Source organism: Neoarius graeffei, chromosome 16, assembly GCF_027579695.1.
Source record: "Neoarius graeffei isolate fNeoGra1 chromosome 16, fNeoGra1.pri, whole genome shotgun sequence".
NCBI classification, from domain to species: domain Eukaryota; kingdom Metazoa; phylum Chordata; class Actinopteri; order Siluriformes; family Ariidae; genus Neoarius; species Neoarius graeffei.
The window spans coordinates 7,350,937-7,374,441 of record NC_083584.1 but is presented as its reverse complement, the minus strand read 5'-3'; the positions used below and the strand labels follow the sequence as shown (position 1 = coordinate 7,374,441).

General features: G+C 46.5%; 1 protein-coding gene across 1 annotated transcript in view; it reads left to right on the top strand.

The window, feature by feature from the left end:
• LOC132900386 (NACHT, LRR and PYD domains-containing protein 12-like) overlaps positions 1–23,505 on the top strand; it is a 103,126-nt gene that overhangs the window by 51,463 nt on the left and 28,158 nt on the right. The window contains exon 10 of the mRNA XM_060942451.1: positions 11,882–12,055. Within this exon, the coding sequence (XP_060798434.1) occupies positions 11,882–12,055 (174 nt within the window). The remainder of the gene's footprint in view (positions 1–11,881; positions 12,056–23,505) is intronic.

The following is a 23,505-nucleotide window of genomic DNA, read 5'->3' as shown; positions in this document are numbered from 1 at the left end:
AATGGGTAGAACCCCGTGGAGGCTTGGGGACCTCTCGCACTGCAAATAACAAGGGTTCGAGCCATTTATCCCAATTACGTGTCCTCACTTACAAATTTTTTAATTATATTTTTGAGGGTGCGATTGAACCGTTCAACTAAACCATCCATTTGTGGGTGATACACGCTGGTGCGGATCGGCTTAATACCTAATAACCCATACAGTTCGTTCAGTGTACGTGACATAAACGACGTGCCTTGGTCAGTCAGAATCTCTTTCGGGATTCCAACTCGGGAGATGACGCGGAAGAGCGCTTCCGCAATACTACATGCTGAGATATTGCGAAGAGGCACTGCTTCCGGGTATCGCGTTGCATAGTCCACCAGAACTAAAATAAAGTGGTACCCTCGTGTTGACCGATCCAATGGCCCGACGAGATCCATCCCAATTCTTTCGAACGGGGTCTCGATTAATGGGAGAGGCCACAAAGGCGCTTTTGGAATGGCCGCTGGATTTACTAGCTGGCATTCGTGGCACACCGTACACCACCTACGGACATCGTCGCGAATTCCTGGCCAATAGAACTGGGCCGTTAGTCGGGTTAGTGTTTTATCCTGCCCTAAGTGTCCAGCCATGGGATTAAAGTGAGCCGCCTGGAATAGCAATTCCCGGCGGCTCTTTGGAACCAAAATCTGTGTGACTTGCTCTTTAGTCTGAGTGTCCTGCGTCACTCGGTATAACTTATCCTTCATAATAGAAAAATAGGGGAAGGATGCTTTTTCTTGTGTTCGGGCAGTCTGTAAGGGCAGCTGCGCACTACCACCCCCGGGGGCATCTCAATGTGGTGTTCTATGAGGTGGGTGCAGCCGGGCAGGGGTGAGAACACGTCAGAAAATTCTGTTTGCAACCGGGCAACCTCCGTGAGCTGGGTCAGGGAGAGGTGGGCTCCACAGGGGACCGGAGCGGTGGGTGATGCCGATTTTCCCTTTTGAACCTCCGGCCCCAGCTCCACCTTCTCTGGAACCACTGACACCAGCGCCACGGGGACCTCCTAGCTCCAACGTTTTAACAGATTGAGGTGGTACACCTGTAATGCTCCACCCCTGTCCATTTGCCTCACCTCATAGTCGACGTCCCCGACTCACCATGTGACCTCAAAGGGTCCTTGCCACCTGGCGATTAATTTAGAGCTCGACGTGGGCAATAACACGAGTACTTTGTCTCCCGGTGTGAATTCCCTAAGGCGCGGGCCCCTGTTGTACAGGTGGACTTGACATTCTTGAGCCTGCCGCAAATTCTCCTGGGTTAGGTGTGTGAGTGTGTGGAGTTTTGCATGCAGGTCAATAACATATTGAATTTCATTTTTGCACAGGGAAGGTCCCTCCTCCCAATTTTCCCGCAGCACATCTAGGATGCCACACGGTTTATGCCCATATAATAATTCGTATGGGGAGAACCCCGTGGAGGCTTGTGGGACCTCTTGCACTGCGAAAAGCAGGGGTTCGAGCCATTTATCCCAGTTATGTGCGTCCTCGCTTACAAATTTTTTAATTATGTTTTTGAGGGTGCGATTAAACCGTTCAACTAAGCCGTCCATTTGTGAGTGATAAACGCTGGTGCGGATCGGCTTGATTCCCAATAACCCATACAGTTTGCACAGTGTGCGTGACATGAACGTAGTGCCCTGATCAGTCAGAATCTCTTTGGGGATTCCGACTCGGGAGATGACGTGGAAGAGTGCTTCCTCAATACTACTTGCGGAGATATTGTGAAGCGGCACTGCTTCCGGATATCGTGTTGCATAGTCCACCAGAACTAAAATAAAGTGGTACCCTCGTGTTGACCGATCTAATGGCCCGACGAGATCCATCCCAATTCTTTTGAATGGGGTCTCAATTAATGGTAGAGGGCGCAAAGGCGCTTTTGGGATGGCTGCTGGATTTACTAACTGGCATTCGCGGCATGCCGTACACCACCTACGGACATCGCCGTGAATCCCTGGCCAATAGAACCGGGCCATTATTCTGGCTAGTGTTTTCTCCTGCCCTAAGTGTCCAGCCATGGGATTAAAGTGAGCCGCCTGGAATACCAATTCCCGGCAGCTCTTTGGGATCAAAAGTTGGGTTATTTGTTCCTTAGTTTGAGTGTCCTGCGTCACTCGGTATAACCTATCCTTAATAATGGAAAAATAGGGGAAGGATGGGGTGGTGTTTGGCTGGAGTGTTTGACCATCGATTACTCTCACTTGGTCAAATGCATGCCACAGAGACTCGTCTCGCAACTGCTCTAACGGGAAATCCACGAGGGCTTCCCCGAGAGAGGGAGGAGGAGCCTGCTGCTCCTCACTCTGACGCGGTGATGACATAGATGGCTCTGTGACAGCTGCTCCCGCCAATGCCACTCCGGGACCTCCCCCCGCTGAACTACGGCAAGACCCAGTCTTCACTAAGTGCGCCATTAAATCCCGAAATCCCGGCCAATCAGTCCCCAAACTTATAGAGTGGGTAAGGTGAGGATTAACCGCTGCCTGAACTCTAAATTTCTCCCCTTAAAACAGAATGTGGACCGACACTAAAGGGTAGTTGTGAACATCCCCGTGCACACACAACACCTTCACCAATTGTGCTCTCCCCAATGCCTCGTTTTGCACCAGGCTTTGGTGGATTGAGGTCTGATTACAGCCAGAGTCCACCAAAGCCTGATACATATCCCCTTGGATACTCACCGGTATGCGATACGCTCTGGCCCAATCGAGGGCAGCTCCTCGCGCGTCAGGGATCCGGACCACCGCGCCCACCTACATCGCCAAGCACTGATGCTGGAGGTGCCCCGGCTCCCCACAGCGCCAGCACACCGGCCCAGGCTCTCTCTCTGCACCGGTGTTCCGGATATCACTCACCTGAGGAGGGAAGACACAGACACGGAAGTAGGAAATGGTAGGACACCGCGGGTGCGGCGGGCTGGCTGGGGTGGAGCCAGCCCCCGCCTCCGCGGTGGGGGAATGGGGTGAGGGAGAGGAACAGAAGGGGAGAGAGAGGGGAGGGGAGAAGGGGAGACACGCTGTCCTGCCATTGGAATGGCCGCCATATGGTCCTCCGCCAGCTCAATGGGCTGATCCAGCGACGCTGGGCGATGGCACTGGGCCCACTCCACGGTTCCTTCTGGAAGTCGAGCGACGAACTGCTCCAGCGCCACCAGATCGATGATCTCCTCAGCATCGCGGTTGTCAGCCCTCAGCCACCGGCAGCAGGCATCCTGGAGTTGCTGGCCAAACGTGAATGACCGGCCGACCTCCTCCAGGCGCAGCGCGCAGAAGCGCTGCCACTGCTGCTCCGGAGTGCGACCCACACGCTGGAGGATGGCCCTGCGGAGGTCTGCGTAGACCAGCCAGCTGTCGGCGGGGAGCTGTAGCGCGGCCAGCTGCGCCTCGCCCGTGAGTAGGGGGAGTAGGCGCGCTGCGCGCTGTTCCACCGGCCAACCCCACGCCTCTGCTGCCTGCTCAAAGAGAGCGAGGAAGGCCTCGGGGACGTCGTGCGGGCCCATCTTCATTTGGGTGAGGTGGGAAGGGCCCGTGGAGGTGGTGGACCCCGCCGACGCGAGTAGGTGCCGGAACGCCTGGCGATCTTCCTGCTGTGCCAGCACCAGGGCCTCGAACCTTTGCTCCTGTTCTTTCCGGAGGGCGACCAGCGCCAGGTGCTGGCTCTGTTGGGCCCTGGCGAGGGCATGAATCAGGTCCTTGAAGGGGTAGGACTCCATGGGGCTGTTCTCTCCTGCGCTCCGTCCTGGGTTTCAGCACAACTGTAACAAGTGTCTAAGTGGGTGGAGCACAGAAGCACGGCAGGCCAGAACTGAGCTCTCAACAGACTCCTTTATTACAGCTTTTCAGCTTACTATTTCACACACACATGCACGCATTATCAGTATCCAGGTTGGTGAGAAGCTCCCTCTCCTCCACTCTCCCTCTCCTCTTACAGGGCGCGGTCACTGGGGAAGACACACAAACACAGGTTAATTCCCATCAGGTGCAGTGATTCCGCCACTTACCTTCCCTGACTCCGCCCTCCATTCACAGACCGATGTTTGACCACGCCCCCGCTACCACAGAATGTTAACCCATTCTTGTCTAATGTAAGATTCTAGTTGCTCAACTGTCTTAGGACTTTTTTGTCGTATCTTCTATTTTATGATGCGCCAAATGTTTTCTGTGGGTGAAAAAGCTGGACTGCAGGCTGGCCAGTTCAGTACCCGGAACCTTTTTCTACACAGCCATGATGCTGTAATTGATGCAGTATATGGTTTGGGATTGTCATGTTGGAAAATCCAAGGTCTTCCCTGAAAGAGACGTCGTCTGGATGGGAGCATATGTTGCTCTAGAATGTGGATATATCTGTCAGCATTGATGGTGTCTTTCCAGATGTGTAAGCTGCCCATGCCACACACACTAATGCAAGCCCATACCATCAGAGATGCAGGCTTCTGAACTGAGCGCTGATAACAACTTGGGTCATCCTTCTCCTCTTTAGTCCGAATGACACGGCGTCCCTGATTTCCATGAAGGACTTCAAATTTTGATTCGTCTGACCACAGAACAGTTTTCCACTTTGCCACAGTCCATTTTAAATGAGCCTTGGTCCAGAGAAGATGTCTGCGCTTCTGGATCATGTTTAGATACGGCTTCTTCTTTGAACTATAGAGTTTTAGCTGGCAACGGCGGATGGCACGGTGAATTGTGTTCACAGATAATGTTCTCTGGAAATATTCCTGAGCCCATTTTGTGATTTCCAATACAGAAGCATGCCTGTATGTGATGCAGTGCCATCTAAGGGCCCGGAGATCACGGGCACCCAGTATGGTTTTCCGGCCTTGACCCTTACGCACAGAGATTCTTCCAGATTCTCTGAATCTTTTGATGATATTATGTTACCGTAGATGATGATTTGTTCAAACTCTTTGCAATTTTACACTGTCGAACTCCTTTCTGATATTGCTCCACTATTTGTTGGTGCAGAATTAGGGGGATTGGTGATCCTCTTCCCATCTTTACTTCTGAGAGCCGCTGCCACTCCAAGATGCTCTTTTTATACCCAGTCATGTCAATGACCTATTGCCAATTGACCTAATGAGTTGCACTTTGGTCCTCCAGCTGTTCCTTTTTTGTACCTTTAACTTTTCCAGCCTCTTATTGCCCCTGTCCCAACTTTTTTGAGATGTGTTGCTGTCATGAAATTTCAAATGAGCCAATATTTGGCATGAAATTTCAAAATGTCTCACTTTCTACATTTGATATGTTGTCTATGTTCTATTGTGAATACAATATCAGTTTTTGAGATTTGTAAATTATTGCATTCCGTTTTTATTTACAATTTGTACTTTGTCCCAACTTTTTTGGAATCGGGGTTGTATATAGACACAACACATTGAAATACACTGAACATTGAGAGAAAAAATGAGATGGCGTGAACAGGAGGAAAAGAGAGAGAGAGAGAGAGAGAGACGTCGAAAGAGAAAAAGGTGTGGAGACAGAGTTCGATGCATCAGAGCCAGTACAGTAAGTTAGGGGGAGGGGAGGGTGACAAAATTACAATCAAGATAAATATTGGCGTGGGGTATGAGCTGCTATAACCAGATGGTGATATTGCGGTCGCGGTAGAGTGTTCCACTGACATAAAGCTTATCGACAGACAGTGTGGCTCGTTTACCTTCTTGCCTGAGTTGTTTCATTATAGGCAAGAGGGTTCTTCTTCTTTCCTGGATTTCTCATGGGAATTGGTCGTTTAAGCCATATGATGTGCCTTTCAGTTCTTTTCCTTTGCTTTTAATGAGTTCTTTGTGCTTGTAGTGTTCAAATTTGGCTATTATCGGAGGTGGTTTTTATTGTCTTTGGAAGTGAGAAGGTGGACTCGATTAAAGGTAATCCTGTTGACTGCCTCTGATGGGATTTTCAGGGATGGCTGCATGAATTCTTTAACAGCTTTCTCCGGATCATCAGGTGTAGCTGTTGATAGTGGGATTCCTGAAAAAATGAGGTTATCGCGCATGCTGCGACATTGGAGGTCTAGTATTTTTTCTTTCATGATTCTATTTTCGCTAGTGAGATGAGTTACCTGGTTGGATAATTTTGTGACATTTCCTTTTAGTTCACTGTTTTCTAATACGAGTGTGGCGATCTGTGATTGAGAGAATGCGAGACTGGCTTTTAATTCCTTGATGTCCTCATGAAGATGTTCAAGTATATCAAGTTTGTTGTTTATGGATTCCAGTAAACTGACGTCGATGGATATGACCTTAGCGGTAACAATAGCGGGGGGAGTCTCTGGAGCCTCGTATGTCTCAGTTGACCAGTTGCGTGTTGGGCATTTCTTGCTGGGTTCAGATGTCATAGTGAAGAAGTGGCTGTCGGAAAAGGTAAACAGATTGTCCGGTTCATATTGAGAGGTAATAACAAGTTTAAACAGAAGAAAAAGATTATTCCTGTAGTCCTGTGCTTACAAACGGTATTCAGCGTGCCGCCATGTTGGATCTCACCCAAAGACTCGCGATGGTCTCAGTGTAACATTGGCCAACTGGAGACACTGGGATAAGATCATCTCTCTGAGAGTCACATGACCTGATCCTCAGTAAGACACATTCTCTAATAGTGAGACTGAAGCAGAGGTTTTAGGTTCAGCATCAAATATCCTGAGGAGGAAAATCATTACATTTCATTCCACATTGATGGTTTTTCCTGATCTGATCACAGTATTTCTGTATTCAGTGTTTGTAGTAGTATAAACAGATCAGGGCCGAGTTTCCCAAAAACACAAACATCATCGTTTAATGGTAGAGCGAGCATCACTTTGAACTCTCCCTCTCTCCCAGTTACAATGATCTCAACTTCGCAATGATTTTTGTAAACTCAGCCCTGATTGGTCTTTTAAATTTGATCGTGCGCACACACACACACACACACACACACACACACACACACAGGGTCTCATTTATCAATCTTTTTGTAAAATTGTGTGTAAATATTTGTCTCGTCTTGTCTTCTTCCGCTTTATCCGGGACCGGGTCGCGGAGGCAGCAGTCTAAGCATGGAAGCCCAAACTTCCCTCTCCCCAGACACCTCGGTCAGCTCCTCGGGAAGAACACCGAGGCGTTCCCAGGCCAGCCGAGAGACATAGTCCCTCCAGCGTGTCCTGGGTCTTCCCCGGGGCCTCCTCCCGGGGGGACATGCCTGGAACACCTCCCCAGGGAGGCGTCCAGGAGGCATCCGAAAAAGATGCCCGAGCCACCTCAGCTGGTTCCTCTCAATGTGGAGGAGCAGCGGCTCTACTCCGAGCTCCTCCCGAGTGACTGTGCTTCTCACCCTATCTCTAAGGGAGCGCCCAGCCACCCTGCGAAGGAAACTCATTTCGGCCGCTTGTATCCGCGATCTTGTTCTTTCGGTCATTACCCAAAGCTCATGACCATAGGTGAGAGTCGGAACATAGATCGACTGGTAAATTGAGAGCTTCACCTTTTGGCTCAGCTCCTTCTTCACCACGACGGACCGGTAAAGCGACCGCATCACTGCGGAGGCTGCACCGATCCGCCTGTCGATCTCATGCTCCATCCTTCCCTCACTCGTGAACAAGATCCCGAGATACTTAAACTCTTCCACTTGAGGCAGGACTTCTCCACCAACCTGGAGAGGGCAAGCCACCCTTTTCCGGTCGAGAACCATGGCCTCGGACTTGGAGGTGCTGATTCTCATCCCAGCCGCTTCACACTCGACTGCAAACCGCCCAAGTGCATGCTGGAGGTCCTGGCTTGAAGAAGCCAACAGGACAACATCATCCGCAAAAAGCAGAGATGAAATCCTGTGGTTCCCAAACAGGATTCCTTCCGGCCCCTGGCTGCGCCTAGAAATTCTGTCCATAAAAATTATGAACAGAACAGGTGACAAAGGGCAGCCCTGCCGGAGTCCAACATGCACTGGGAACAGGTCTGACTTACTGCCGGCAATGCGAACCAGACTCCTGCTCCGTTCGTACAGGGACCGGACAGCCCTTAGCAAAGAGCCCCGAACCCCATACTCCCGAAGCACCCCTCACAGAATACCACGGGGGACACGGTTGAATGCCTTCTCCAGATCCACAAAGCACATGTGGACTGGTTGGGCAAACTCCCATGAACCCTCGAGCACCCTATGAAGGGTATAAAGCTGGTCCAGTGTTCCGCGACCAGGACGAAAACCGCATTGTTCCTCCTGGATCCAAGGTTCAACTATTGGTCGAATTCTCCTCTCCAGTACCCTAGAGTAAACTTTCCCTGGGAGGCTGAGAAGTGTGATTCCCCTATAATTGGAGCACACTCTTCGGTCCCCTTTCTTAAAAAGAGGGACCACCACCCCAGTCTGCCACTCCAGAGGCACTGTCCCCGACCGCCACGCGATGTTGCAGAGACATGTCAACCAAGACAGCCCCACAACATCCAGAGACTTGAGATACTCAGGGCGGATCTCATCCACCCCCGGTGCCTTGCCACCGAGGAGCTTGCAAACCACCTCAGTGACTTCGGCTTGGGTAATGGACGAGTCCACCTCTGAGTCATCAGCCTCAGTCTCCTCAGTGGAAGACATGACGGTGGGATTGAGGAGATCCTCAAAGTATTCCTTCCACCGCCCGACAATGTCCCCAGTCGAGGGCAACAGCTCCCCACCCACACTGTAAACAGTGTTGGCAGAGTACTGCTTCCCCCTCCTGAGGCGCTGGATGGTTTGCCAGAATTTCTTCGAGGCCGACCGATAGTCCTTCTCCATGGCCTCCCCGAACTCCTCCCAGTTCCGAGTTTTTGCCTCAGCAACTGCCCGAGCTGCAGCACGCCTGGCCTGCCGATACCCGTCAGCTGCCTCAGGGGTCCCAGAGTTCAACATGGCCCGATAGGACTCCTTCTTCAGCTTGACAGCATCCCTTAATTCCGGTGTCCACCACCGGGTTTGGGGATTGCCGCCACGACAGGCACCAGAGACCTTGCAGCCACAGCTCCGAACAGCTGCGTCCACAATGGAGGTAGAGAACATGGTCCACTCAGACTCAATGTCCCCCGCCTCCCTCGGAAGCTGGGAAAAGCTCTCCCAGAGGTGGGAGTTAAAGACCTCCCCAACAGAGTGCTCGGCCAGACCTTCCCAACAGACCCTCACCATACGTTTGGGCCTGCCAGGTCTGTCCAGCTTCCTCCTCCGCCAGCGGATCCAACTCACCACCAGGTGGTGATCAGTTGACAGCTCAGCCCCTCTCTTCACCCGAGTGTCCAAGACATAGGGCCGGAGATCAGATGAAACCACAACAAAGTCTATCATCGACCTCCGACCTAAGGTGTCCTGGTGCCACGTGCACTTATGGACACCCCTATGCTCGAACATGGTGTTCGTTAAAGACAAACCGTGACTAGCACAGAAGTCCAATAACAAAACACCACTCGGGATCAGATCGGGGAGGCCGTTCCTCCCAGCCACGCCCCTCCAGGTGTCACTGTCGTCGCCCATGTGAGCATTGAAGTCCCCCAGTAACACAATGGAGTCCCGAGTCTGAGCACCCTTCAGTACCTCTCCCAGGGACTCCAAGAAGGCCGGATACTCTATACTGCTATTTGGCCCGTAGGCACAAACAACAGCAAGAGCCCTCTCCCCAATCCGAAGGCGCAGAGAGGCGACCCTCTCGTTCACTGGGGTAAACTCCAACACATGGCGGCTGAGCTGGGGAGCTATAAGCAAGCCCACACCAGCCCGCCGCCGCTCACCATGGGCGACTCCAGAGAAGTGGAGAGTCCAACCCCTCTCGAGGAGCTGGGTTCCAGAGCCCAAGCTGTGCGTGGAGGTGAGCCCGACTATCTCTAGCCGGTATCTCTCAACCTCCCGCACAAGCTCAGGCTCTTTCCCCCCCAGTGAAGTGACATTCCATGTCCCAACAGCTAGCCGCTGTGTCCGGGGATCAGGTCGTTGAGGCCCCTGCCTTCGACTGCCACCCAATCCACACTGCACCAGTCCCCTACTGCTACCTCTGTGGGTGGTGAACCCACAGGAGGTCAGGCCCACATCACCTCTTCGGGCTGAGCCCAGCTGGGCCCCATGGGCAAAGGCCCGGCCACCAAGCACTTGCATACGAGCCCCAACCCCAAGCCTGGCTCCAGGGTGGGGCCCCGGCTGCGCCATACCGGGTGACGTCACGGTCCTTGATGGTTTCTCCATAAGGGTTTTGGTGAACTGCTCTTGGTCTGGCCTGTCACCTAGGACCTGTCTGCCTTGGGAAACCCTGACAGGGGCATAATGCCCCCGACAACATAGCTCCTAGGATCATTCAGGCACACAAACCCCTCCACCACAATAAGGTGGCAGTTCTAGGAGGGGTGTAAATATTTGTGTAAACCAAAATGAACTAAACATTTCTAACAGAAAGGCTGATTTTCTCCATAAGTTTGTACTTAAATTGATCACCCGTAATGTGTGAAATGTGTTCCTGGCACAACTGATTTGCATGTAGTGACGCCCACACACACTTCTATAAGTCGCTCTGGATAAGGGCGTCGGCTAAATGCTGTAAACATAATAACAATAAGTAATTTAAACTCCACAGTATTGAGGTATTTCACCTGACGTCACAGGGTCACGTGACGCCCCGGTGTCCACCATTTTGGACGGCAAGCTAGCTAATGTCAACAACAGTAGCTAGTATGTTACTGTAGCAATATTTACGTTCAGTCATTTGGATGACTGTTAAAACCTTTCAGTCTCAAGTTTTTCCTTTACTGGATTTACTAGTTTACTGAGCGAGCGCGTGATGGCTCCCGGCTCGGCCGCCGAGCGCGCGATGGCTCCCGGCTCGGCCGGAGAGTGCGCGATGGCTCCCGGCTCGGCCGGAGAGCGCGCGATGGCTCCCGGCTCGGCCGCCGAGCGCGCGATGGCTCCCGGCTCAGCCGCCGAGCGCGCGATGGCTCCCGGCTCGGCCGCCGAGCGCGCGATGGCTCCCGGCTCGGCCACCGAGCGCGCGATGGCTCCCGGCTCGGCCGAGCGCGCTAGCTCAGTAAACTAGTAAATCCAGTAAAGGAAAAACTTGAGACTGAAAGGTTTTAACAGTCATCCAAATGACTGAACGTAAATATTGCTACAGTAACATACTAGCTACGATGTTGTTGACATTAGCTAGTGCTAACAGCTAGTTGCTAATACACTGCTACAACTACACCGACCCTAATAATACAGTTCTTGGTCATTGCCTGGTAACAGCAAATTTATAATGGGCCATGTCTCAACAGACTAAGAAGTTATTTCAATGCCATTTAATAACATTTTGTTTATCCTGAGGACTGAAAGTAAATGAAAATGTGAACAAACCTTAGCTGTAATCAGATGGCGACCACCGGCTCCAGGGACGACCCGCTGATGTAGGCATGTTACCCAGCCTGACACAAAATATTTGTAGGCATCCAAACTCGTATACGCTTTCAGATCAATACCTGTGTATGGCGATGGGTTTTTAACGACATAGGTATACAGATCATGTGGGCCGAAGTCAGGTAAAGACGAGGGCTTCGTGTACTTCCGTACGTCAGTGAACAATCCTGGTGGAAGCAGGTAAACGTCGTTCTCTAAGCCTGCTAACCTCAATTTTTGCAAATACCTCTCCCTCTGCCCGCCCTGTAAATGCCCTACGTCGCTGGATAGTGAAGGTGTTTTCTGCATCTCGCTCCTTTTTCTTTTATGTTTTTCGTTTGTCGCCTTCCTCGCATTCAAACTGATTCGAGCCGTGCCGTCCAAAATGGCAGCATCACATGACTTGGTCACGTGAGTGAAATACCTCAATATTCCAGATATAAAAGTGCAGTAATCCATGCAAATTATATAAACTGAGAGAGTGAAGAGTGTGTCATTGTCTCTCTGCAGGTTGAGTCGTTGTGAAATCTCAGATGAAGGCTGTGCTGCTCTGACTTCAGCTCTGAGATCAAACCCCTCACACCTGAGAGAACTGGATCTGTCTGAGAATAAACTCAGAGACTCAGGAGGGAAGCGTCTCTCTGCTGTACTGGAGAATCCTCACTGTAAACTGGAGACACTGAGGTAAGGTCATCTCTCTGAAAGTCACATGACCTGATTCTCAGTAAGACATACAGTTAGGTCCATAAATATTTGGACAGAGGCAACATTTTTCTAATTTTGGTTCTGTACATTACCACAATGAATTGTGAACAAAACAATTCAGATGCAGTTGAAGTTCAGACTTTCAGCTTTAATTCAGTGGGTTGAACAAAATGATTGCATAAAAATGTGAGGAACTAAAGCATTTTTTAAACACAATCCCTTCATTTCAGGGGCTCAAAAGTAATTGGACAAATTAAATAATTGTAAATAAAATGTTCATTTCTAATGCTTGGTTGAAAACCCTTTGTTGGCAATGACTGCCTGAAGTCTTGAACTCATGGACATCACCAGACGCTGTGTTTCCTCCTTTTTAATGCTCTGCCAGGCCTTTACTGCAGCGGTTTTCAGTTGCTGTTTGTTTGTGGGCCTTTCTGTCTGAAGTTTAGTCTTTAACAAGTGAAATGCATGCTCAATTGGGTTGAGATCAGGTGACTGACTTGGCCATTCAAGAATATTCCACTTCTTTGCTTTAATAAACTCCTGGGTTGCTTTGGCTTTGTTTTGGGTCATTGTCCATCTGTATTATGAAATGTCGACCAATCAGTTTGGCTGGATTTGAGCACACAGTATGTCTCTGAATACCTCAGAATTCATCTGGCTGCTTCTGTCTTGTGTCACATCATCAATAAACACGAGTGACCCAGTGCCACTGGCAGCCATGCATGCCCAAGCCATCACACCGCCGTGTTTTACAGATGATTTTTTAGCAAAGTCCAATCTAGTCTTTTTATTATTGAGGCTTATGAGTGGCTTGCACCGTGCAGTGAACCCTCTGTATTTACTTTCATGCAGTCTTCTCTTTATGGTAGATTTGGATATTGATACGCCTACCTCCTGGAGAGTGTTGTTCACTTGGTTGGCTGTTGTGAAGGGGTTTCTCTTCACCATGGAAATTATTCTGCGATCATCCACTACTGTTGTCTTCTGAGAGTGTCCAGGTCTTTTTGCATTGATGAGTTCACCAGTGCTTGCTTGCTTTCTCAGGATGTGCCAAACTGTAGATTTTGCCACTCCTAATATTGTAGCAATTTCTCGGATGTTTTTTTTCTGTTTCCGCAGCTTAAGGATGGCTTGTTTCACCTGCATGGAGAACTCCTTTGACCGCATGTTTTCTTCACAGGAAAATCTTCCAAATGCAAGCACCACACCTCAAATCAACTCCAGGCCTTTTGCCTGCTTAATTGAGAATGACATAACAAAGGAATTGCTCACACCTGCCCATGAATTAGCCTTTGAGTCAATTGTCCAATTACTTTTGGTCCCTTTAAAAACAGGGTGGCACATGTTAAGGAGCTGAAACTCCTAAACCCTTCATCCAATTGTAATGTGGATACCCTCAAATGAAAGCTGAAAGTCTGGACTTTATGTCCATGTCCATTATATAACTATAACTTGAATATGTTTCAGTAAACAGGTAAAAAAAACCAAAATTTGTCAGTGTCCAAATATATATGGACCTAACTGTATTTAGCATTTGCTGCTAATTTTAGACTGTACATGAAAAGAAAATAAACATGATTTTTTGGAGCCTAGAGTTCTTTTTTTTTAGGAAGGAAAAGAGAGCGAGAGAGACTTTGACTTTTACGAGGCCTTACATTCATATTTAACATGTAAATATTTATGTGTAACAAATTTAAGAAGACGACGAAACCTTTATTTGTCGCATGCACACTTCAAGCACAGTGAAATTCATCCACTGCATTTAACCCATCTGGAGCAGTGAACACACGCACACACTCAGAGCAGTGGGCAGCCACACTAGAGCACCCGGGGAGCAGTCAGGGTTTCGGTACCTTGCTGAAGGGCACCTCACCCCAAGGCCGCCCCACGTTAACCTGACTGCATGTCTTTGGACTGTGGGGGAACCCGGAGCACCCGGAGGAAACCCACGCAGACACGGGGAGAACATGCAAACTCCACACAGAAAGGCCCCCGCCGGCCGCTGGATTTGAACCCGTAACCTTACTGCTGTGAGGCGACCATGCTAACCACTACATTCCCAAATGACATATTTATAAACAACACCATTCATCCCCCCACCCTAAATCCCAGAACCCTCTGCAGTCTGTTCTCATTTTGAAGTCAATGCCAGCAGAAAGTCCACACTCAGAACACCTTTACAAGTCCATGCAAATAGAAAGTCTGGAAATCAAGATCAGATATCCAAGTTGCAGTAGATGGAGTTTATAAATCCAAGTGTTTGTCCAGTGTTTGCTCAGGATGCAGGAGTGTACTGACTCCACACTGACATGTCCAGTCTCTCAATGTCCATGACACAGAGTTTTCAGTCCAGTCTCACGTGTGGAAACAGAAAAGACAGTGAAAAGTCCAGAACACCAGAAAGAGGAGCAGATAGATCTTGTCTGTGAATATTCTCAGTCATCCAGGTCATAGTAACTATGGGTGGTAAAAGAGAGCAACTGGACTTGCTTGAAAATTCTTGAAGACGTTTCACCTCTCATCCGAAAGGCTTCTTCAGTTCTGTCTGACTGGTAGGGAGTATCAGGTATTTATCCTCTCATGGATGAAAAACTCATCTAAGGTGTCGTTGAGTCATCCTGTTGGCGTGGGTCACTGGGGGCTGAATGTGAATGGCCTCGAGAGTCGTTAGGGTGATCAATGGATTGCCCGTTAAGGTGATCAATGGAATGCTGATTCTCTCTGTCCTCCTGTGAGCCACTGAAAACAGCTGGGTTTTGGTGTGCATTCAGTTGTCTGGGAAGTGTACCAAGGACTGCATTGTAGGTGGCTGATAAATTATGTCTTAGACCCCCACCTCTGTTCAGTGATGGCCGTTCCAGGTTGACAAAAATGGCTTCTTTAACTCCTCGCTCATACCAACGATCCTCTCTGGCTAAAATGCGTACGTTGGAATCCTGAAATGAGTGTCCTTTGTTGTTAAGATGAAGGTAGACAGCAGAGTCCTGGCCTGAGGAACTGGCTCTCCTGTGTTGAGCCATACGCCTGTGAAGCGGTTGCTTGGTTTCACCAATATACGAGTCCGTGCATTGCTCACTGCACTGAATAGCATACACCACGTTGTCCTGTTTGTGTCTGGGTATTCTGTCCTTAGGGTGGACCAATTTCTGCTTCAGGGTGTTACTGGGTCTGAAACGTACCGGAATGTTGTGTTTGTAGAAAATCCTCCTAAGTTTCTCAGATAGACCAGAAATGTAGGGAATGACAATGTTCTTGCGTTTGTTCCTGTTATCCTCCTTGTCCGTTATGTTCCTTTTCCTGCTCTTGAAGAAAGACCAGTTGGGATACCCACAGTTCTGAAGTGCTTTCCTGATGTGATTCTGCTCCTTCTCTTTTCCCTCTACCGTTGTAGGGATGTTCTGAGCCCTGTGTTGCAAGGTCCTAATGACCCCCAATTTGTGTTCCAGTGGGTGGTGAGAATTGAAGAGTAGGTACTGGTCCGTGTGTGTGGGTTTCCGGTAGACCTCGATGCTAAGGCTTCTGTCTTGTCTAATGTGTACATCACAATCCAAGAAGGCTAGATTATTCCCACTTACGTCCTCCCGAGTGAAATTGATGTTGATATCCACTGCATTGATGTGTTTAGAGAAGGCTTCCACTTCATGGGCTTTGATTTTAACCCAGGTGTCATCCACGTATCTGAACCAGTGGCTGGGAGCAACTCCTGAAAAAGTGGTCAAAGCTTTATGTTCCACTTCCTCCATGTAAAGATTGGCCACAATAGGGGACACCGGTGAGCCCATGGCACATCCATGCTTCTGTCTGTAGAAACTTTCATTAAACTGGAAATAAGTGGTAGTCAGGCAGAGGTCAAGCAGGGTGCAAATCTGGTCCGTGGTGAGGTTCGTTCTATCCAGTAAGGTGTTGTCTTGAAGGAGTCGTTTTCTAACAGCTTCAACTGCTTCTGTGGTGGGAATGCAGGTGAAAAGAGAAGTGACATCATAAGAAACCATGGTTTCATCTAAGTCCAGTTTGAGGTCTGCAACTTTAGTAGCAAAATCTTGGGAGTTTTTGACGTGATGTAGCGTATTCCCAACAAGAGGAGCCAGGATGGTGGCTAGGTGTTTGGCAATGTTATAGGTGACAGAGTTTATACTGCTGATGATAGGTCTGAGTGGAGCTCCTTCCTTGTGAATCTTGGGGAGTCCGTATATGAGAGGAACAGCTTCCCCGGGGTACAATCTGTAGTACAGAGATCGGTTGATGGCTTGGTCCTTTTCTAGTTGTTGCAGGCAGCTAACAACTTTCTTTTTGTAACAACTGGTGGGGTCCCGTCTTAAGGTTTCATAGGTTTCAACCTTAAGACGGGACCCCACCAGTTGTTACAAAAAGAAAGTTGTTAGCTGCCTGCAACAACTAGAAAAGGACCAAGCCATCAACCGATCTCTGTACTACAGATTGTACCCCGGGGAAGCTGTTCCTCTCATATACGGACTCCCCAAGATTCACAAGGAAGGAGCTCCACTCAGACCTATCATCAGCAGTATAAACTCTGTCACCTATAACATTGCCAAACACCTAGCCACCATCCTGGCTCCTCTTGTTGGGAATACGCTACATCACGTCAAAAACTCCCAAGATTTTGCTACTAAAGTTGCAGACCTCAAACTGGACTTAGATGAAACCATGGTTTCTTATGATGTCACTTCTCTTTTCACCTGCATTCCCACCACAGAAGCAGTTGAAGCTGTTAGAAAACGACTCCTTCAAGACAACACCTTACTGGATAGAACGAACCTCACCACGGACCAGATTTGCACCCTGCTTGACCTCTGCCTGACTACCACTTATTTCCAGTTTAATGAAAGTTTCTACAGACAGAAGCATGGATGTGCCATGGGCTCACCGGTGTCCCCTATTGTGGCCAATCTTTACATGGAGGAAGTGGAACATAAAGCTTTGACCACTTTTTCAGGAGTTGCTCCCAGCCACTGGTTCAGATACGTGGATGACACCTGGGTTAAAATCAAAGCCCATGAAGTGGAAGCCTTCTCTAAACACATCAATGCAGTGGATATCAACATCAATTTCACTCGGGAGGACGTAAGTGGGAATAATCTAGCCTTCTTGGATTGTGATGTACACATTAGACAAGACAGAAGCCTTAGCATCGAGGTCTACCGGAAACCCACACACACGGACCAGTACCTACTCTTCAATTCTCACCACCCACTGGAACACAAATTGGGGGTCATTAGGACCTTGCAACACAGGGCTCAGAACATCCCTACAACGGTAGAGGGAAAAGAGAAGGAGCAGAATCACATCAGGAAAGCACTTCAGAACTGTGGGTATCCCAACTGGTCTTTCTTCAAGAGCAGGAAAAGGAACATAACGGACAAGGAGGATAACAGGAACAAACACAAGAACATTGTCATTCCCTACATTTCTGGTCTATCTGAGAAACTTAGGAGGATTTTCTACAAACACAACATTCCGGTACGTTTCAGACCCAGTAACACCCTGAAGCAGAAATTGGTCCACCCTAAGGACAGAATACCCAGACACAAACAGGACAACGTGGTGTATGCTATTCAGTGCAGTGAGCAATGCACGGACTCGTATATTGGTGAAACCAAGCAACCGCTTCACAGGCGTATGGCTCAACACAGGAGAGCCAGTTCCTCAGGCCAGGACTCTGCTGTCTACCTTCATCTTAACAACAAAGGACACTCATTTCAGGATTCCAACGTACGCATTTTAGCCAGAGAGGATCGTTGGTATGAGCGAGGAGTTAAAGAAGCCATTTTTGTCAACCTGGAACGGCCATCACTGAACAGAGGTGGGGGTCTAAGACATAATTTATCAGCCACCTACAATGCAGTCCTTGGTACACTTCCCAGACAACTGAATGCACACCAAAACCCAGCTGTTTTCAGTGGCTCACAGGAGGACAGAGAGAATCAGCATTCCATTGATCACCTTAACGGGCAATCCATTGATCACCCTAACGACTCTCGAGGCCATTCACATTCAGCCCCCAGTGACCCACGCCAACAGGATGACTCAACGACACCTTAGATGAGTTTTTCATCCATGAGAGGATAAATACCTGATACTCCCTACCAGTCAGACAGAACTGAAGAAGCCTTTCGGATGAGAGGTGAAACGTCTTCAAGAATTTTCAAGCAAGTCCAGTTGCTCTCTTTTACCACCCAGAGCAGATAGATCGTGTCCACAACTAACTTTGAAGAGTCTCTCGTCCCACTGATGTCCATTTCCTGAGTTGAAATGTTCTTCACGGTGACAGCACCTTCAGGTTCTCTTTCTTGGTGACGTGTTGTGCTGATTTCATGAACTTGGACTTATCAGGGAAGGAACTCGACAGTGAAATAGTCCTTTTTCCTTTAGTCTGTTCTAGAAAGCGGTTGATCTGAGTGATGGAGTTCATGTCATCTGGCTGTGTTTCTGACACACCTGAGCAGTCAGAGTAACTCACCTCATCTGAGGAGATCTCACCCTCCTCCATGTGTGTGAGCTGTTCTCCTGTAGCACCTCGACTGCACTCTGCTCTTTCACTGTCTCACATTACACTCTTTACTGATTCACTGGGGCTTTTGGGATGATTGGCATTTTCTCAACTTCTTACTCTTTCCATATTTTTTCTTCTTTAACTAAGTTTTCTCCACCTTTTCCAAGTTCCCTGACTCCATTTTTCTTTAGGCAAGGCAAGGCAAGGCAAGTTTATTTATATAGCACATTTCATACACAATGGCAGTTCAATGTGCTTTACAGAAGTAAAAACAAAAACAGTAAACAATAGAGAAATAAAATTACATAAAATAATTGTATCTTTATTCTAAAATAATTAATTAAAAGAATTAAAAGAATTAAAAGAAAAGAATAAGAATTAAACAATAGTAGAAATAAAATATTAAAATGCCAAAAAGAAAAAGGAGAAAAAGAAAGAAAAAGAAACTAGCAGAATAAAATAGAATAAAGTTAAAGTAAATTTAAAACATGCAGAGAAAGTAAAGATTATAAAAAATGTAAAAATATTAATTATTTAACAGGAAGCATCTGAAAACAGCTTGGTCTTTAACCTAGATTTGAAGCTGCCAACAGCAGGAGCATTTTTAATGTCCTCTGGCAGTTGGTTCCATAGCTGCACTGCATAGTAGCTAAAAGCTGCTTCACCACACTTTGTTTTAACAACTGGTTTTAATAGTAAATTTTTCTGTTGCGATCTGGTAGATCTGATTGGGTTAGGCCGCTGCAACATATCAGAGAGGTAATTGGGCCCTGTACCATTTAGAGATTTATACACCAGCAGCAATACTTTAAAGTCAATTCTGTAGCTTACTGGAAGCCAGTGAAGGGACCTTAGAATTGGAGTAATGTGCTCTGTTCTTTTTGTTCGTGTGAGAACCCTAGCCGCTGCATTTTGAACCAGCTGAAGTCGTTTGATGGTCTTTTTTGGCAGGCCTGTGAAAAGGCCATTGCAGTAATCAACCCTACTAGAGATGAAGGCATGTATTAGTTTTTCCAGATCATGTTTTGACATAAGTCCTCTTAGTTTGGAAATGTTTTTTAGGTGATAAAATGCCGTTTTAGTGATTGCTTTCATGTGACTGTCAAAGTTTAGCTCGCTGTCAATGAAAACACCAAGATTTTTAACCATTTCTTTAGTTTTAATCCCTTTTGTGTCAAGAATAGTGGTAATCCTGAGTCTTTCATCTTTTTTTCCAAATAGAATTACTTCTGTTTTATCTGTGTTCAGCTGAAGAAAATTTTGTGACATCCAGCTATTGATTTGATCGATACACTGGTAGAGACATTCAAGGGGGGCATAATCATTTGGTGATAGAGCAAAACAAATTTGGGTATCATCTGCATAGCAGTGATACAAAATTGAATTTTTATTGATAATTTGCCCAAGTGGGAGCATATAAAGGTTGAAAAGTAATGGTCCAAGAATCGACCCCTGGGGGACACCACAGGTCAAGGGCATTGACGTTGAGGAACAATTTCCCAGGGTAACAAAGAAGCTTCTATCTTTTAAGTATGATTTTAACCAATTGATAACTTTACCAGTCAATCCAACCCAGTGTTCAATTCGATATAGCAGTATGTTGTGATCAACAGTATCAAAAGCTGCACTGAGGTCCAGTAATACCAGGACCGATGTTTTGCCTGCATCAGTATTAAGACGTATGTCATTTATAACTTTAATCAGCGCTGTTTCAGTGCTATGATTGGCACGAAATCCTGACTGAAAATTATCAAAACGGCTGTTTGATATCAAGAAGGCAGTTAATTGATTGAAGACAATTTTTTCCAGGATTTTCCCGATGAATGGTAGATTTGATATTGGCCTGTAATTATTTAACACTGAAGGATCCAGATTATTTTTTTTAAGAAGGGGCTTTACAACAGCTTTTTTTAGGGACACAGGAACAACACCAGTCTCCAAGGATGTATTAATAATTTGAAGCACATCTGTAATTATAAGATGAAGAACAGACTTAAAAAAGTTGGTGGGCAGAATGTCCAGTTCAGATGTTGAGGAACTGAGATTTTGTACAGTTTTTTCAAGAGTCTCATAATCAATTAAACAAAATTCTGACATTGTGTTAAAGTTATCTATCTGTGTCATTGGTGATTGCAGTTTTTCAATTTTTTGCAACTGAGATATATTATGAGAAATATTCTGCCGTATTTTATCAATTTTACCTTTGAAGAAAGATGCAAACTCATTGCATTTATTAACTGAGAGAAGTTCAGGTGCTAATTGTGGTGGGGGATTAGTTAGCTTCTCTACTGTTGAAAATAGCACACGGGCATTGTTCATATTCCTGCTGATGATATTGGAGAAGAAAGACTGTCTTGCTTTACGAATTTCATAATTATAATTACAAAGCATCTCTTTATGGATTTGATAATGGATGTGAAGTTTAGATTTGCGCCATTTTCTTTCAGTCTTTCTACATTCTCTCTTTAGCAGTTTAACAGCCGGGTACTGCTTCCATGGTGCTTTCTGCTTATCATTGACTCTTTTTATTTTGAATGGAGCAATATCATCCATAATTTGGGTCATATTTAAATTAAAAAATTCCAGTAAATCATCTACAGAGTCTGACATTTTGGTTGAGTTCTGAGAGAGAGCTTGCTTAAAAAGAGCACGTGTTGTCGTTTATGACTCTCCTGCCTATAGTCGTTGAGCTATTCTGAATGTGAGGAGACATAGAAACTTCAAAGAAAACACAGAAATGATCAGATAAGGCCAGGTCAACAACAGTATAAGAAACAGTAAGACCCTTTGTGATGACGAGGTCAAGAGTATGACCACAAGAGTGGGTCGGCCCCTGTACATGTTGTACTAGGTTAAAGTTATCAATAATTGCAAATAGTTCTTTGGCATAAATGTTATCAGTATTATCTACATGCAAGTTAAAATCCCCAGATATAATAAGACAATCAAACTCTAAGCAAATGACTGATAACAATTCACCAAACTCTTCAAGAAAGACTTTGGCTGAATGTCTCGGAGGCCTGTAAATAGTTAATAATAATATGTTAGGAGAGCATGTAACAAGTGCACATAAGTGTTCAAAGGACATAAAATCACCAAGTGAGGATTGTTTACATTGAAAAGAGACTTTGAATATATTTGCGATCCCTCCACCTTTCCCTTGTTGGGTAACATTCAAAAAATTAAAATTTGGGGGAGCTGCTTCGATAAGGGTGGTAGCACTATTTGCTTGATCCAGCCAGGTTTCAGTTAGAAGCAAAAAATCAAGATTGTGTTTACAAATAAGATCATTAATTAAAAATGACTTGTTTAAAAGTGATCTAATGTTCAGAAGGGCTAGTTTTACAGTAATATTTGGTTGTGCACTCTGATGCTGTTTTAAAACAGGAAGGAGATTAGATTGGTTTACCCCCAGGGTTAAATGTGCTCTATGTTTTCTGTTTCTTATCAACACAGGAATAGTGTCAACATCGGGTCCCAGCTTTTTTCTACATCCATTTGCAGGGACCCAGAGTACATCAAACAAGACTTTCTAAATGTTCCATTTGGTTTGAGGGTGAAAGGACTGGAGATGACATGTATCTTTTGGATGGTGAAAAAGATTTGTAGCCAGCTGAAAGTCCTGGACGAACACAATTTTGATGAACTGGGTACACTGCTTGTCGCGACAAATTTGGGCTGGAAAAAGAGAGTGTAGCCATTTGGAGCAATTTTTTCATGCTATTTGGGAAATCCATCCGAGGAGAAGTGGAGTCGTCTGTCCTTGAATGACTTTAGTTGGAGTCTTGTGTGTTCTCCTGCTGCAGCTTTGTGGGATTAGTGACAGTCTCAGTGTCGGCATTAAGGCCAGTATCACCACTAGCGCTACTGCAGACATCTGGAGTTGTCGTGGAAACTCTCTCACTCTCCAAACAAAAAAATGATTCAAAGTCCAAGAAGTTGCAGAAAGGTTTAGACTTTTATTCAACCAGTAAAAGCCGAGTTCCATCTGCAGATTGAACCGACTCAAAAATGACAAAGTTCTCATTTTATACTGTCTCAAGGACAAAACAGTGTATACAAATAATTTTATTGGGTATCATGTCGCGTCACCTGGCGACTTGTCCAGGGTGTACCCCGCCTTTCGCCCGTAGTCAGCTGAGATAGGCTCCAGCTTGCCTGCGACCCTGTAGAAGGATAAAGCAGCTACAGATAATGAGATGAGATGAGATCATGTCACGTCGTACAACTTCAACATTTTCTACTGGCCAATACATCTTACGCTTCTCATATTTTGTATCAATTGAGCCAAATTTTCCAGTATGAATGATTAATTCAGAAAGAGTCAAAACATACAATAAGATGGGGTATGGTACAAACAACACAGCATTCAGAGCGTACAGTACATGATTCAAAATGACTGGGTTCAGATCAAGTTTAAGGCTAATACAGGCTGCAGGTGCGAGTAAACAAACCACTCGTGGCCTTGATCAGTCTGCTACTCCATATAATTAAAAAAAAAAAGAAAATGCACTCTGCAGCTTCTAACACGACCCAATTTAGAACGGCCTGATAAAAGTACTCCGTCGGTATGCACACACTCCAGAATGAACAGTTGGTTAATTCCACATGGTCTTGGCTTTCTCATTGCCACATATGATAATGCTCCAGGTGTTGGAGTCAGAATAATACACTTAGCACAAAACAACCTTCAGTATAAACAATGTCTTTGCTGTATTTTACTGTAATTATGATCATTCATAACCCAATTTATTATGACTTTTAATAGAATAAACTTCATTTATTCAAATTAACATACTCAGCTTTGAATTAATATATAATCAGCATAAAAAGAAATTAGTGTGTGTGTGGTGATATGAATCAGAGTACATTTGCGATTATGTAAGGTGTGTGTGTGTGTGTGTGTGTGTGTGTGTGT